Below are 14,073 nucleotides of genomic sequence, written 5' to 3'. Positions count from 1 at the left end.
ACCACACCCCACCTCTCGGCGAGCCCTTTCTCCCCCCTTCACCGAGCCCCCCCTCCCTCCTCCCCCCCACCCCTCCGCACCGAGCCCCCCTCCCCCCACCCCAATGCACCGAGCTCCCTCTTCCTTCCTCCCCCCCGCACCGAGCCCCCTCCCCCCGCCCCCGCACCGAGCCCTCTCCCCCTTCACTGCCCTGAGCGCTGCCCCCATTCGTCGCCCCTGTTTGCCCCGAGTGCCGTCTCCGTTCGCAGAGCGGCGTCCCCGTTCGCCCCGAGCGCCGCCCCCGTTCGCAGAGCGCCGCCCCCGAGCACCATCCCAGTTCCCCCCCGAGCGCCGTCCCCATTCGCAGAGCGCCGCCCCCCTGAGCGCCGCCCCCGTTCCCCCCCCGAGCGCCGCCCCCGTTCGCAGAGCGCCGCCCCCGAGCACCATCCCAGTTCCCCCCCGAGCGCCGTCCCCATTCGCAGAGCGCAGCCCCCCTGAGCGCCGTCCTCGTTCGCCCCGAGCGCCGTCCCCTATCAGAGCGCCGCCCCCGAGCGCCCCGAGCGGCATCCCCGTTCGCCCCGAGCGCCACCCCCGTTCAGAGCGCCGCCCCCGAGCGCCGTCCCCGTTCACCCCGAGCGCCGTCCCCGTTCACCCCGAGCGCCGTCCCCGTTCACCCCGAGCGCCGTCCCCGTTCACCCCGAGCGCCGTCCCCGTTCGCCCCGAGCGCCGTCCCCGTTCAGAGCGCCGTCCCCGTTCGCCCCGAGCGCCGCCCCCGTTCGCCCCGAGCGCCGTCCCCGTTCGCCCCGAGCGCCGTCCCCGTTCGCCGAGCGCTGGCCCGTTCGCCGAGCGCCGCCCCCCGTTCGCAGAGCGCCGCCCCCTGTTTGCCCCGAGCGCCGCCCCCGTTCGCAGAGCGCCGCCCCCCGTTCGCCCCGAGCGCCGCCCCCGTTCGCAGAGCGCCGCCCCCGTTCACCCCGAGCGCCGTCCCCGTTCACCCCGAGCGCCGTCCCCGTTCGCCCCGAGCGCCGTCCCCGTTCGCCCCGAGCGCCGTCCCCGTTCGCCCCGAGCGCTGCCCCCGTTCGCCCTGAGCGCTGCCCCCGTTCACCCCGAGCGCCGCCCCCCGTTCGCCCCGAGCGCTGTACCTGCCGATGTGTGGCCCTGCTTATGCCCAGATGATCCTGGCGATGAGCTGTCGAGGTTCGGCAGTGAGCCCTGGTTCTCTACTTCCTTTGTTTCATCCTCAGCTATAACCTCCCATCCTGCCCAGGGGCTGAGTCAAGGAATGCAGCCAACACAAGGTTGGACCTTGGCCCGACATCAGGTGAAGGGCTGCTTTCATCTCCAAACCCCGGAGGCAGCTAAAGCTTTTCCAGAAGCTTGGTCACCACAGCACAGGGCAGCGAAACAGTGGCCCTCGGAGACCTTTCAGGGGCTGAAGTGTACAGAGCATGGTACTGTGGGTGAGGGATTTACACCTCCATCATCGAAGCTCCTCAGTGTATGCCCAGTATTCCCCTCGCTCAGTGTGGCAATAAGTGCCTCAGCGCTCACTGATGGAAAGCAAATGTCACTTGAAAATATGCCGAGCCCAGGACACACGTGAGTAAAACCTCCAGCGATTGGCTATCCCTCCTCTCCCTTAGGTGTCCAACATCTCCCTCTCCCTCACAATCCTTGTCTCTATTTTATAAGTACTCTGCTTAGTGCTCCTCTCAACCTCTCTCCCTGGTTTGTCTGAGCTCACTATACACACACAGCCTCCCTGCGTCACAATGCTGAAATCAAGATACTTCGCACTGTCTCTCACTCTAACTCTCTGAGTAAAGGCCACACATCCCCTCCTTCCCTATAATCCACAAGCTGGTGGTACCGAACCGAACCGCACCTTCTGCATTTACCCCAACCTCCCCTCCTGCTGCCTGCTGGTGGGGCGTTGGGCCATCACACAGTTCCCTCAATACAGTAACAAAGAGCCAGCAAGATGAAAGGGAAGTTGATAAAGACTGACTCCTGACGGTTACCCCTCCGCAGTGCGCAGTGTCTCCTCCATGATGAATATTAATCAGATTATTTACACTTCCAACAAATCAGTAGTGGGGCTGAGGGGAGACCTTACTGAGGTGTATAAAATTATGAGGAGCCTGGATCGAGTGGATAGGAAGGAGCTGTTTCCCTTGGCAGAGGGATCAACAACCAGGGGGCATAGATTTAAAGTAATTGGGGGGAGGTTTAGAGGGGATTTGAGGGAGAATGTCTTCGTCCAAAGGGTGGTGGGGGTCTGGAACTCACTGCCTGAAAGGGAGGTAGAGGCAGAAACCCTCCCCACATTTAAAAAGTACTTGGATGTGCACCTGAAGTGCTGTAACCTACAGGGCTACGGACCCAGAGCTGGAAAGTGGGATTAGGCTGGGTAGCTCTTGGTCGGCCGGCGCGGACATGATGGGCTGAAATGGCCTCCTTCCGTGCTGTAAATTTCTATGATTCTAGGGAAGCCATGTCACTATTGGTGAGCTATGAAATTACTGATTTAATCCAAGTTGCATTAGCAAAATGTGAGTGGAGGAAGAAGACAGACTTGCAGTAAAATAGCGCAAAGGAAGAGGAATGTTCCCACTGAAGCGGAACCTACCGAGGGAGTGCTGCACTGTCAGCGGTGCCGACATTAGGAGACGTTAAACCAAGGTAAAAGATCTCAGGACACAATTTCGAAGATCTGGGGAATTTTCAGTAGAAACATTCCTCTTCAGGGCATCTGGGCCAATATTTACCCCTCAATAAACATCACCCAAACAGATTACCTGCTCACTTACCACGTTGCTATTTGCAGGTCCTTGTTGTGCATAAATAGGTTGCCACCTTTCCCACATTACAACCGTAACTGCACTTCAAAAATATTCCTTTGCCTGTGAAGCACTTTGGGAAGTCCTGAGGTTGTGAAAGGCATTACAAAAATGCAAGTCTTTCTTTATCAGTATACAAGGGCTTCTGCCCAGTGCTGCAACACCCCTAATACCTGATCCCCACAACTGGTTTAAGAGGAAGGATACGGACACAGACAGCCTCAGCATCTGTGCTAAGCAACCTCTTCACTTCCTTTTCCACATCCGGAGACTCAATGTACTGAGAACACAACAAACAAACAAAGGGATATCACTTTTGGGTTGTGATTGCTGGGAATATAAAAGTTTAGATTCTAGTCTCAACTAACCATAGAAACAGAGAAAATAGGAGCCATAGTAGGCCATTCGGCCCTTCGAGTCTGCACCGCCATTCAATATGATCATGGCTGATCCTCTATCTCAACACCATATTCCCGCTTTTTCCCCATTCCCCTTGATGCCCTTTGTATCTAGAAATCTATCTATCTCCCTCTTAAATATATTCAGTGACTTGGCCTCCACAGCCTTCTGTGGTAGAGAATTCCACAGGTTCACCACACTCTGAGTGAAAATATTTCTCCTCATCTCGGTCCTAAATTTCCGACCCTGTATCCTGAGACTGTGACCCCTTATTCCAGACTTCCGAGCCTGGGGAAACATCCTCCCCACATCCAGTCTATCCAACCCAGTCAGAATTTTATACGTTTCAATGAGAACCCCGCTCATTCTTCTAAACTCTAGTGAATACAGGCCTAATCGACCCAATCTCTCTTCATACGACAATCCTGCCATCCCAGGAGTCAGTCTGGTGAACCTTCGCTGCACTCCCTCTATGGCAAGTATATCCTTTCTTAAGTAAGGAGACCAAAACTGCACACAATACTCCAGACATTCAGAATGTAGCAAGTACTGTGCCTGACTTAGCACCAAACACTATGGATAAGACACACAGTAAAGCTCCCTGTACACTGATCTACACTGTCCCATCAAACACTCCCAGGGCAGGTACGGCACAGGTTAGATACAGAGTAAAGCTCCCTCTACACTGCCCCATCAAACACTCCCAGGGCAGGTACAGCACGGGGTTAGATACAGAGTAAAGCTCCCTCTACACTGTCCCTTCAAACACTCCCAGGGCAGGTACGGCACAGGTTAGATACAGAGTAAAGCTCCCTCTACACTGCCCCATCAAACACTCCCAGGGCAGGTACAGCACGGGGTTAGATACAGAACGGGGTTAGATACAGAGTAAAGCTCCCTCTACACTGTCCCATCAAACACTCCCAGAGCAGGTACGGCACAGGTTAGATACAGAGTAAAGCTCCCTCTACACTGTCCCATCAAACACTCCCAGGGCAGGTATAGCACGGGGTTAGATACAGAGTAACGCTCCCTCTACACTGTCCGATCAAGCACTCCCAGGGTAGGAACGTGGGGTTAGATACAGAGAATGCAGTACTGCAGGTTCTAGAGATAGATCAATCTAAAACTCTCACCTTCTTCTTTGCAGTTTTCCTGAACCGCCTTTTGCGGACATTCTTCAGCGGGCAGGTGACTGCAAATCAAGGATAAAAGCAGAATGTGTCAACAACCATGAAACACAGACTGAACATTTTGCCCAACAGCTTGAGACTCTGCAGATTTCAGAGTGGGGGTGAATTTGATCCACCTGATCCTTGGGATTCCATTTGAAATCCATTTAAATGCTGTCCTGGTCTCCATTTTGCTGCAACTATTGTATATCTTGCTTACACGACACATCAATACAAGGACCACAGGTTGAGAGCAGGAACTGGAAGTGGTTACAGGGCTATGGAGAGAGAATGGGCCCATGGGTTTAGGTCAGGATTAGTATAAGTCTAGGAAGAGTGGGGCAGTGGGATTAGTTTGGGATTGATACAGGGCTATGGGGAGAGCGGGACAGTGGGATTAGTTTGCGATTGATACAGGGCTATTGAGAGAGAGTGGGGCAGTGGGATTAGTTTGGGATTGATACAGGGCTATTGAGAGAGAGAGTGGGGCAGTGGGATTAGTTTGGGATTGATACAGGGCTATGGGGAGAGCGGGGCAGTGTGATTAGTTTGCGATTGATACAGGGCTATGGGGAGAGAGTGGGGCAGTGGGATTAGTTTGGGATTGATACAGGGCTATGGGGAGAGAGCGGGGCAGTGGGGTTAGTTTGCGATTGATACAGGGCTATTGAGAGAGAGTGGGGCAGTGGGATTAGTTTGCGATTGATACAGGGTTATGGGGAGAGAGAGAGGGTAGTGGGGTTAGTTTGGGATTGATACAAGGCTATGGGGAGAAAGCGGGGCAGTGGGATTTGGGATTGATACAGGGCTATGGGGAGAAAGCGGGGCAGTGGGGTTAGTTTGGGATTGATACAGGCTATGGGGAGAGAGTGGGGCAGTGGGATTAGTTTGGGGATTGATACAGGGCTATGGGAGAATGTGGGGCAGTGGGATTAGTTTGGGATTGATACAGGGCTATGGGGAGAGAGCGGGGCAGTGGGATTAGTTTGGGATTGATACAGGGCTATGGGAGAATGTGGGGCAGTGGGATTAGTTTGGGATTGATACAGGGCAATGGGGAGAGAGTGGGGCAGTGGGATTAGTTTGGGATTGATACAGGGCATGTGGGGCAGTGGGATTATTCCAGCAGATTCAACAGGCCGAATGGCTTTATTCTGTGCTGTAAAAACTCTCTGGTTGTACACTCTCAGTAACTCTCCAATCCAGTACAGGTAATTTATTCCCAGAGTTACACATTCTCTACAGATGCAGCCCAAGTTTTGAAGGAGCGAGTCTAGAATTGTACTTCTGGGGCCTTTGAACAGCTCCAGTGTCGGCAGTACATAAATTTCAGACACTCCAAGTATGGTAATGGTGACTGCAATGGATAGCCCAATTAACAGACTTCATCTGCAGCTCTGTTTAAAGGGGTCTATTAAACCAGTTCTTCATTCTATCACAGGCCAAGCTGCAGAATACTACACTTTCCCAAGCCTGCGATTACAAATCACGAATCCCAGTGCACTATCACTGCCCAGTCCCAGAGAGAGTAAAGCAACGCATGTCCTTTCATAGGAGAAATTTGGAAAGCTATTAGGCAGTTCTTTATTCCTTTTTCTCTCTCACTATTTCTTTCCTGAAGGCCCAAACTGATGGCAGGTTATGAGTGGCTCTTCTCAAGTGGCTGTTCTACATGGGAAAGTCTAGACAATGGCAGGCTCTTTGACTGTGTGAGGCATCACAGTCGAACCCAATCCCGTCCTTTCCCAGTCACCCATGCTGCTGCCCTCTTTATAGGGGTCACTGGAGAGCGGTGAGGAGCAGGAACCTGGCTGAATCTTCCCGCTCCCAAGCCCAGGGGTGCCGAGTCCCATAGTAACGTTTCTGTTGCTCCGCACTCTATGGCACTTATGAGACTCACTGCTGTGATTCCACAGGAATTTCTTTTCCTTGTCCTTGTCCTTCTTTTTGTTTTTGGGATCAACTGGCACTGGCTCCTCCTGTGGAGGGTACAGCTCCCCGTCAGTGGTACACACCAGCATCTAGAGCGACAGAGGCAGTGCACATAATGCAGCTGATAATGACTTGTTCCAATATACACACAGCCCTCAGCCCTGCCTCCTCATGGCCCTCACCCCCTCGGCACACAGCCCTCAAACACCCCCCCCCCCCTCCCTTCGTACAGCCCTCAAACCACCCCCTCCCTCACACAACCCTTAACCTCTCCTCACACAGCCCACAAACCCCCCTCCTCCCTCACACAGCCCAGAACCCTCCCCTCACACAGCCCACAACCCCCCCCCCTCCACTCACACAGCCCACAAATCCCCCTCCCCTCAAACAGCCCACAACCCCCCCCTCACACAGCCCACAACCCCCCCCTCACACAGCCCACACACCCCCCCCTCCCCCTCACAGCCCACACACCCCCCCTCCCCCTCACAGCCCACAACCCCCCCTCTCCCCTCACACAGCCCACAACCCCCCCCTCCCCCCTCACACAGCCCACAACCCCCCCTCCCCCAGCCCACAACCCCCCCTCCCCCCTCACACAGCCCACAACCTCCCCTCCCCCCCTCACACAGCCCCCCCTCCCCCCTCACACAACCCACAACCCCCCCCCTCACACAACCCACAATCCCCCCCCCTCACACAACCCACAATCCCCCCTCCCCCTCAAACAGCCCACAACCCCCCCCTCCCCCCTCACACAACCCACAATCCCCCCTCACAGCCCACAACCCCCCCCCTCACACAGCCCACAACTCCCCCTCACACAGCCCACAACGCCCTCTCCCCCCTCACACAACCCCCCCCCCTCACACAGCCCACAACTCCCCCTCCCCCCTCACACTGCCCACCAACTCCCCCTCCCCCCTCACACAGCTCACCAACTCCCCCTCCCCTCCCTCACAGCCCACAACTCCCCCTCCCCCCTCACAGCCCACAACCCCCCCTCCCCCCTCACACAACCCACAACCCCCCCTCACACAGCCCACAACTCCCCCTCCCCCCTCACAGCCCACAACCCCCCCTCCCCCCTCACACAACCCACAACCCCCCCTCACACAGCCCACAACCCCCCCTCCCCCCTCACACAGCCCACAACTCCCCCTCCCCCAGCCCACAACTCCCCCTCCCCCAGCCCACAACTCCCCCTCCCCCAGCCCACAACTCCCCCTCCCCCCTCACACAGCCCACAACCCCCCCCACACTGCCCACAACCCCCCCTCCCCCTCACACAACCCCCCCTCCCCCTCACACAACCCCCCCTCCCCCCTCACAGCCCACAACCCCCCCTCCCCCCCCACACAGCCCACAACTCCTCCCCTCACACAGCCCTCACCTCGCCTCACATGGCCCCTCAAACCCCACCTCACATGGCCCTCAATTCCCCCCCTCACTATATTGCTCAATACAAGATCAACAAACGATGGAATAAAGATGAGGGCATCGGAAGCAAACAATCCCTCCTCCCGCAGAGGCTGGGGAACCGTTGTTCATTGTCACTGCTTCTGATTTGAATTCAGCATTTGTGACTTATCTTTTTCACATTACAAATAGTTGGTTCAACAAACCTGACACAGATCAGCGGTCTTATAGAAAGTCTTTTTATCGATAGTCTTGAGGGATTCGATGACACACGGCATATCGACGAGCTTGGAGGCCAAGGGCTGCTTGTCCACTCGTACAATACCATGTCGACCGTCCGCTGTGAGAATGGAAACAGAAACCCAGTCAGCAGATGGTGAACAGCTCTGGTACTGCAGTTACACCTGCCTCTACTGAACCCACCCAATCTTCATCAAGTGTGAGCCGAGCCAATCAAGGTCGTCAAGGCAATACAAACTAGATCCCAAAGTGACATTCAATACTAACATAGGGGGTTATTCCAACAGGGAATGGTTCGCAACTCCACTTTACCGCCTGATCTCCATACCACTCGATTCCCCACGACTCCAAAAATCTATCCATCTCAGCCTTGAATATATTCAGAGACTGAGCTTCCACAGCCCTCTGGGGCAGAGAATTCCAAAGATTCATCCCCCTCTGAGAAATTCCTCCTTACCTCTGTCCTAAATGGCCGACCCCTTATCCTGAGACTATGACCTCTGGTGCTCGACGCCCCAGCCCGGGGAAACATCCTCCCTACATCTACCCTGTCAATGCCCCTCAGAATCTAGAACGTCATGAGAAAGGGAATTGGATAAGGATCGGGAAAGGAACGTGAAAGGATGCAGGGGAAGAGCCAAGTTAGACGCTGGGATATTTTCCCCACAGAGGATTGTGGACACCTGGAACAAGTTGCGGGCTCGTGTGGCGAGTGCTGACTCTGCAAACCTTGAGGGGGAAGCGGACCCGTTCCTGGCTGGGTCGGACATCACGGCTCATAAAAGGTTGGTGAAATACCTGGTAATATAAGCATGGTCAATGTGGTCTTCAGGATTCGCCTGCGATTGGCGAGGGGGCTTCGAAAGGAATTTCCCAGCTTTATGGCCCTAATTGGGCTTTTATCTGTTTCCTTCTCCTCTCCCAGAGGCTCATACTGCTGGGTAGGGGAGGGGGAGAGGTGGTCCAATCATCGTGCTCCTGGCACTGCGAAGGTGCAGGCTCGGTGGACCAGCGGGCCTCTTCCTGCCGCCAGTTTACGTATGTACATGTAGGATTTAGAGTTGGCAGCCCCAGCTGGAGAGCTTTCACTGGCGTGATGGGCCAAGTGGTGTCAGCCCATTCTGAGGTTCGATGATCCTATGATGCTCAAGGACACTGGGGCACAGGTTCACATTTAGATGAAACAGTGGACGCATGATTAAGAAGAAAGAAAGAAAAACTTGCATTAATATAGCGCCTTTCACGACCACCGGACATCTCAAAGCGCTTTACAGCCAATGAAGTGCTTTTGGAGTGTGGTTACTGTTGTAATGTAGGAAACGCAGCAGCCAATTTGCGCACAGCAAGCTCCCACAAACAGCAATGTGATAATGACCAGATAATCTGTTTTTGTTTGAGGGATAAATATTGGCCAGGACACCGGGGATAACGCCCCTGCTCTTCTTCGAAATAGTTCCATGGGATCTTTTACATCCTCCTGAGAGGGCAGACGGCACCTCCGGCAGTGCAGCACTCCATCAGCACTGCACTGGAGTGTCAGCCTAGATTTGTGTGCTCAAGTCCCTGGAGTGGGCCTTGAACCCACAACCCTCTGACTCAGAGGCGAGGGTGTGGAGACCACATCTGACAGATATACGATGGGCGGCTCTCTCGATCAACCGCTGTAAATATGGCACCTATCTGGAGTTTCTGCTGATTGGGAGACCAGTGGGGAAATACCCGACTCTGATTTCTTCATGCAGTGGATGGTGAAATGGTCAATCCAGGGGAGGGGGAGGGAGTGGAAGCAGAGGTCACAGATTTTAAGAGGGCGACGGGTATATTTGTGACAGACGGGGTTACTGAAGGGTCTGCGAGGTTAAGTCCGATGCGGTACAGCCAAGAGGGAAGTCCCGGGTTGCACCAAGTTTGCCGATCTGAGCCATGGGAGCTACAATCGGCAACGTGACAAAGCAGCCTCCGGCAGCGACCCAGCCTTGCACCATGAGCCAGCAGCCCTTCTGGAATCTGCAACTGCGTGAAGCCCTCTGTAGTCAAATAGCCCATTGACAGTCACTGTCCAGGGCTCACACACTGAGGGAGCAAAGTACTAGCACACAGCCAACACCGGTGGAACTGGAAACACCGGGGGAACCAAACATGGAAATAAAACACAGCTTTGCCGAGATTGAGAGCCGACCTTAAAGGGGATGGGCAATTATGGTGAGTGAGTGACTCGGAACTCCAGAAGGCTACCTTGCATTGCCAATGCATTCAGCTGAAGCACTTACGGTGCAGCTCGATGGTCAGCCGGTCCCGGAGGTTGACGTTCCCGGACTGCACAGCTCTCCGCACAGTGGCTGCATGTTCCTGCGGAGAAAGAACACGAACTGGAAAATCTACAGGGCATTGCTCAGTCCCTCATTCACCCTGCACATTGCCCTTCCACATATCGCCCTCGTCATTCAGACTGTTAACAAAAATCACAGGCCATGGAATAGTTAGGAGGTAGGACATAGAGAGAAGGGATAATGGACATGAACTGGGGCCTCAGCTTCTCACTGGATTTATAAATGACTTGGATAAAGAACCAAAGACAACGCAAGAAAAAACTTTTTTACTCAGCGAGTGGTTCATAAAATCATAGACATTTACAGCACGGAAGGAGACATTTCGGCCCATCGTGTCCGCGCCGGCCGACCAAGAGCTACCCAGTCTAATCCCACTTTCCAGCTCTGGGTCCGTAGCCCTGTAGGTTACAGCGCTTCAGGTGCACATCCAGGTACTTTTTAAATGTGGTGAGAGTTTCTGCCTCTACCACCCTTTCAGGCAGTGAGTTCCAGACCCCCACCACCCTCTGGGTGAAAATATTTCCCCTCAAATCCTCCCCTCAATTACTTTAAATCTATGCCCCCTGGTTGTTGACCCCTCTGGGGAGTGGGATTAATTGGACTGCTCTGTCACAGAGCTGGCACTGGCACGATGGGCTGAAAGAGCACAGCAGGAGGCCAATCATTCCATGTTCCCAGCATTTTCTGTTTATGTTTCAGATTTCCAACGGCCGCCGTGTTTTTTTGGGGGGGGGTGGGGGGTTTCTGTTCCGACCAATAAAAGCTTATTTGAAATCTGAATTTTCACTCCAAGCCCCGGCACCTGAATCCGAACTACATACACTGAAGAGAATTAGAAACTTACCGATGGCAGCCTCAGAATGTACTGACTCTCCAACTCATGAGGGGCATCCTCTTTGCTCTTCGAGCCCTGCTTTTGTCCTTTCGCTGAAACAAGAAATACAAATGGAGCTGGTTTAGGCTACAGCTCGCTGTGATTGCCACGGAACAAGGGAGAGAGATGAGTGATTCGCAGTGGTGTACAATCTGGCCGACTAACTGCACCAAGCCTTCCTGGAGAGTAGGGGCTGGACTGTCAGCTTTGATGTTTTTGGGGCGGTAAAGTTTGCTGCTGGGAACAGTTTGTGCCTCAGTCAGTAACACTGGGCAGCTGGGCCCTGAGTCAGGGGGCGCAGCACTAAGGGAGGCGTTGTGCACCTCTCGGGGCGCTAGCATGGGAAACTCCCGAGCCAAAGAGCCGGGTCAGGAGCGCTCCCAGAGACGCCTGGGGAGAAAAAAAACACAAAAACATTCCCAAAACATTGCCCACACCACCACAACATAAATCCCAAAAAACTTGACAAAAAACAATCACGCTAAACTTAGGACTGCATTACTTAACTCTCTGCAGTCGGCATTGTGGCACTGCCTGATTTCCCGGGCGGTCAGTGTGCTTTGGGGTGGATGGGTCGGGTTGAAGTCAAAACCTACTCCGGTGTCACAGCCAGTTGTTGCACACCGGGTGCAGCTCTTCCGGGCGCTGCTGCTCCGCACCACCGCTATACCAGACCCGAGGATCACAGCGGGGCGCTGAAGGCACCACACGGCCAGAACACCTCACCCCTGTCATTGCCGCTGCTCCCGGCCAAAAACCCACCGTGTGTGTTCACTATGCCACGATACAGCACATAAAAAGACAAGCTTGAATTTATGTAGCGCCTTTTGCGACCTAGGGACATCCCAAGGTGCTTCACAGCCAATTAAGTACTTCGAAGTGTAGTCACTGCTGTAATGTCGGAAACGTGCCAGCCAATTAGCGCACAGCAAGCTGCCACAAACAATGAGGAGATAAATCAGCTTTAGTGATGTTGGTTGGGGGGTAAATGTACACCGGGAGAACTCCCCTGCTCTTTGGCCAATAGCGCTGTACATTTTTGAAGCAGCTCACTGGGAGGGAGGGAGGCCAGCAACACAGCTTCTGAAATTCAGACTGCATTCTGGCCATGGTGTTCTAAACCAGGGATTAACAGCCAGCTTTAGCTAATATTATTTCAGCATGACTTCCCCTATCCGAATAAATCCATTGCCCCAACAAAAATCAAACTGAGCGGTGTATAACTGAGCGAAGGCCTGGAGAAGCTCGAGTCAGCAGGACATATAGGCACTGTGTGTCTAGACGGATGGGCCCATAGGCATCGTGTGTCTAGACAGCAGGACCCTTAGGCACCATGTATCTAGACAGCAGGATCCATAGGCACCGTGTGTCTGGGCGGATGGGCCCATAGGCACCGTGTGTCTAGACAGCAGGATCCATAGGCATCGTGTGTCTAGACAGCAGGATCCTTAGGCACCGTGTGTCTAGACAGCAGGACCCTTAGGCACCGTGTGACTAGACGGATGGGCCCATAGGCAATGTGTCTAGATGGATGTTCCCATAGGCATCGTGTGTCTAGACGGATGGGCCCATAGGCACCATGAAAACAATGAACAGTAATGGGCCTAACCGCGATCCCTGGGGACACCACTGGTAACATGCCTCCAAGCTTATCCACAACCATTGATATAACTTTCTGCCGGTGGGATTGGAGCCAGCTGCTAATCCAGGGCAACACATATGCACTGTCAGGCCAGGGTGTCCCTGGAGATGGAGCACGCGGTGTCCACCGGTACGCTCGCGGCCTTCCGCGAGAGGTGGGCGCCGGAGGGACTGGAGTGCATCGTCACGCCCGGCAACCAAATTTTAATTTGATTTTATACGTTTCAAAGTTTAATTTGTTTTAAATGCCGGTTTTAGTGTCCCCCTCCCCTTTTATAGGGGGCACTTGTAAATTATGATTTTAGAGTCCAAAAAAACACAAAAAAAAAACAAAAAAAAAAGGGCCTTCGGAAATGTTTGGAGCGTCCCCCAGATCAGGGGCACGATTTAATGTTTATTGTTAACTCCAAAAGAGTTGTGCACTGTCTTAGAATCTTAGTGTGAGATCTTAGAGTATCCAAGTGCGAGGTGAGGCTTTCTAAAAGTCCAAGGAAACTATGTCTATCATATTTTCCTCATTCGCTAAGCTGGTTCATGATTCAAAAACTAAAGTAAGTGTTTAAGAGAAGTGTTTAAATGAATTCCTGCAAGCCTCTTCCCAATAGTGATGAGCCAGTGGTTCCCTGGCTTTTATTTGACCCATTTTTAGGAAAGTGGAATCGCCAATCTAAGTGAACAAGGGAGGGGAAGTGGAGAAAGGGGGGGGGGGGGGAGGGAAAGGGGGGGGGGGAAGGGAAAGGGGGGGGGGGGGAAGGGAAAGGGGGGGGGGAAGGGAAAGGGAGAGGGGGGGAGGGAGAGGGAAAGGGGGGGGGGAGGGAAAGGGAGAGGGGGGGAGAGAGGGGGGGAGGGAGGGAGGGGGGAGGGAGAGAGGGGGGGGAGAGGGGGGGGAGAGAGGGGGGGGAGAGGGGGGGGGAGAGAGGGGGGGGAGAGGGGGGGGAGAGAGGGGGGAGAGAGGGGGGGAGGGAGGGGGGGAGAGAGGGGGGGAGGGAGGGGGGGAGAGAGGGGGGGAGGGAGGGGAGGGGGGAGAGAGGGGGGAGGGAGAGGGGGGAGGGAGAGGGGGGAGGGAGGGGGGGGAGGGGAGGGGGGGAGAGGGGGGGAGGGGGGGGGAGGGGGAGAGGGGGGAGGGGGGGAGGGGGGGAGAGGGGGGGAAGGGGGGGGAAGGGAGGGAAAGGGAGGGAAAGGGAAGGGAGGGAGGGAAGGGAGGGGAAGGGGGGGGAAGAAAGGGAAGGGAGGGGAAGGGGGAGGGAAAG

General features: G+C 54.6%; 1 protein-coding gene across 1 annotated transcript in view; it reads right to left on the bottom strand.

The window, feature by feature from the left end:
- Positions 1-14,073, bottom strand: part of taf7 (TAF7 RNA polymerase II, TATA box binding protein (TBP)-associated factor) — a 41,551-nt gene that overhangs the window by 26,649 nt on the left and 829 nt on the right. Inside the window, exons 2-8 of the mRNA XM_070883188.1 lie at positions 11,153-11,235; positions 10,249-10,327; positions 7,945-8,078; positions 6,288-6,408; positions 4,352-4,410; positions 3,024-3,096; positions 1,119-1,235 (exon numbers count right to left, since the gene is read on the bottom strand). Coding sequence (XP_070739289.1) covers positions 1,119-1,235; positions 3,024-3,096; positions 4,352-4,410; positions 6,288-6,408; positions 7,945-8,078; positions 10,249-10,327; positions 11,153-11,235 — 666 coding nt within the window. The remainder of the gene's footprint in view (positions 1-1,118; positions 1,236-3,023; positions 3,097-4,351; positions 4,411-6,287; positions 6,409-7,944; positions 8,079-10,248; positions 10,328-11,152; positions 11,236-14,073) is intronic.

The sequence above is a fragment of the Pristiophorus japonicus genome, chromosome 6 (assembly GCF_044704955.1).
Source record: "Pristiophorus japonicus isolate sPriJap1 chromosome 6, sPriJap1.hap1, whole genome shotgun sequence".
Classification (NCBI taxonomy): Eukaryota; Metazoa; Chordata; class Chondrichthyes; family Pristiophoridae; genus Pristiophorus; species Pristiophorus japonicus.
The sequence above is the reverse complement of the archived record's forward strand: the minus strand, read 5'-3'. Positions and strand labels throughout refer to the sequence as shown.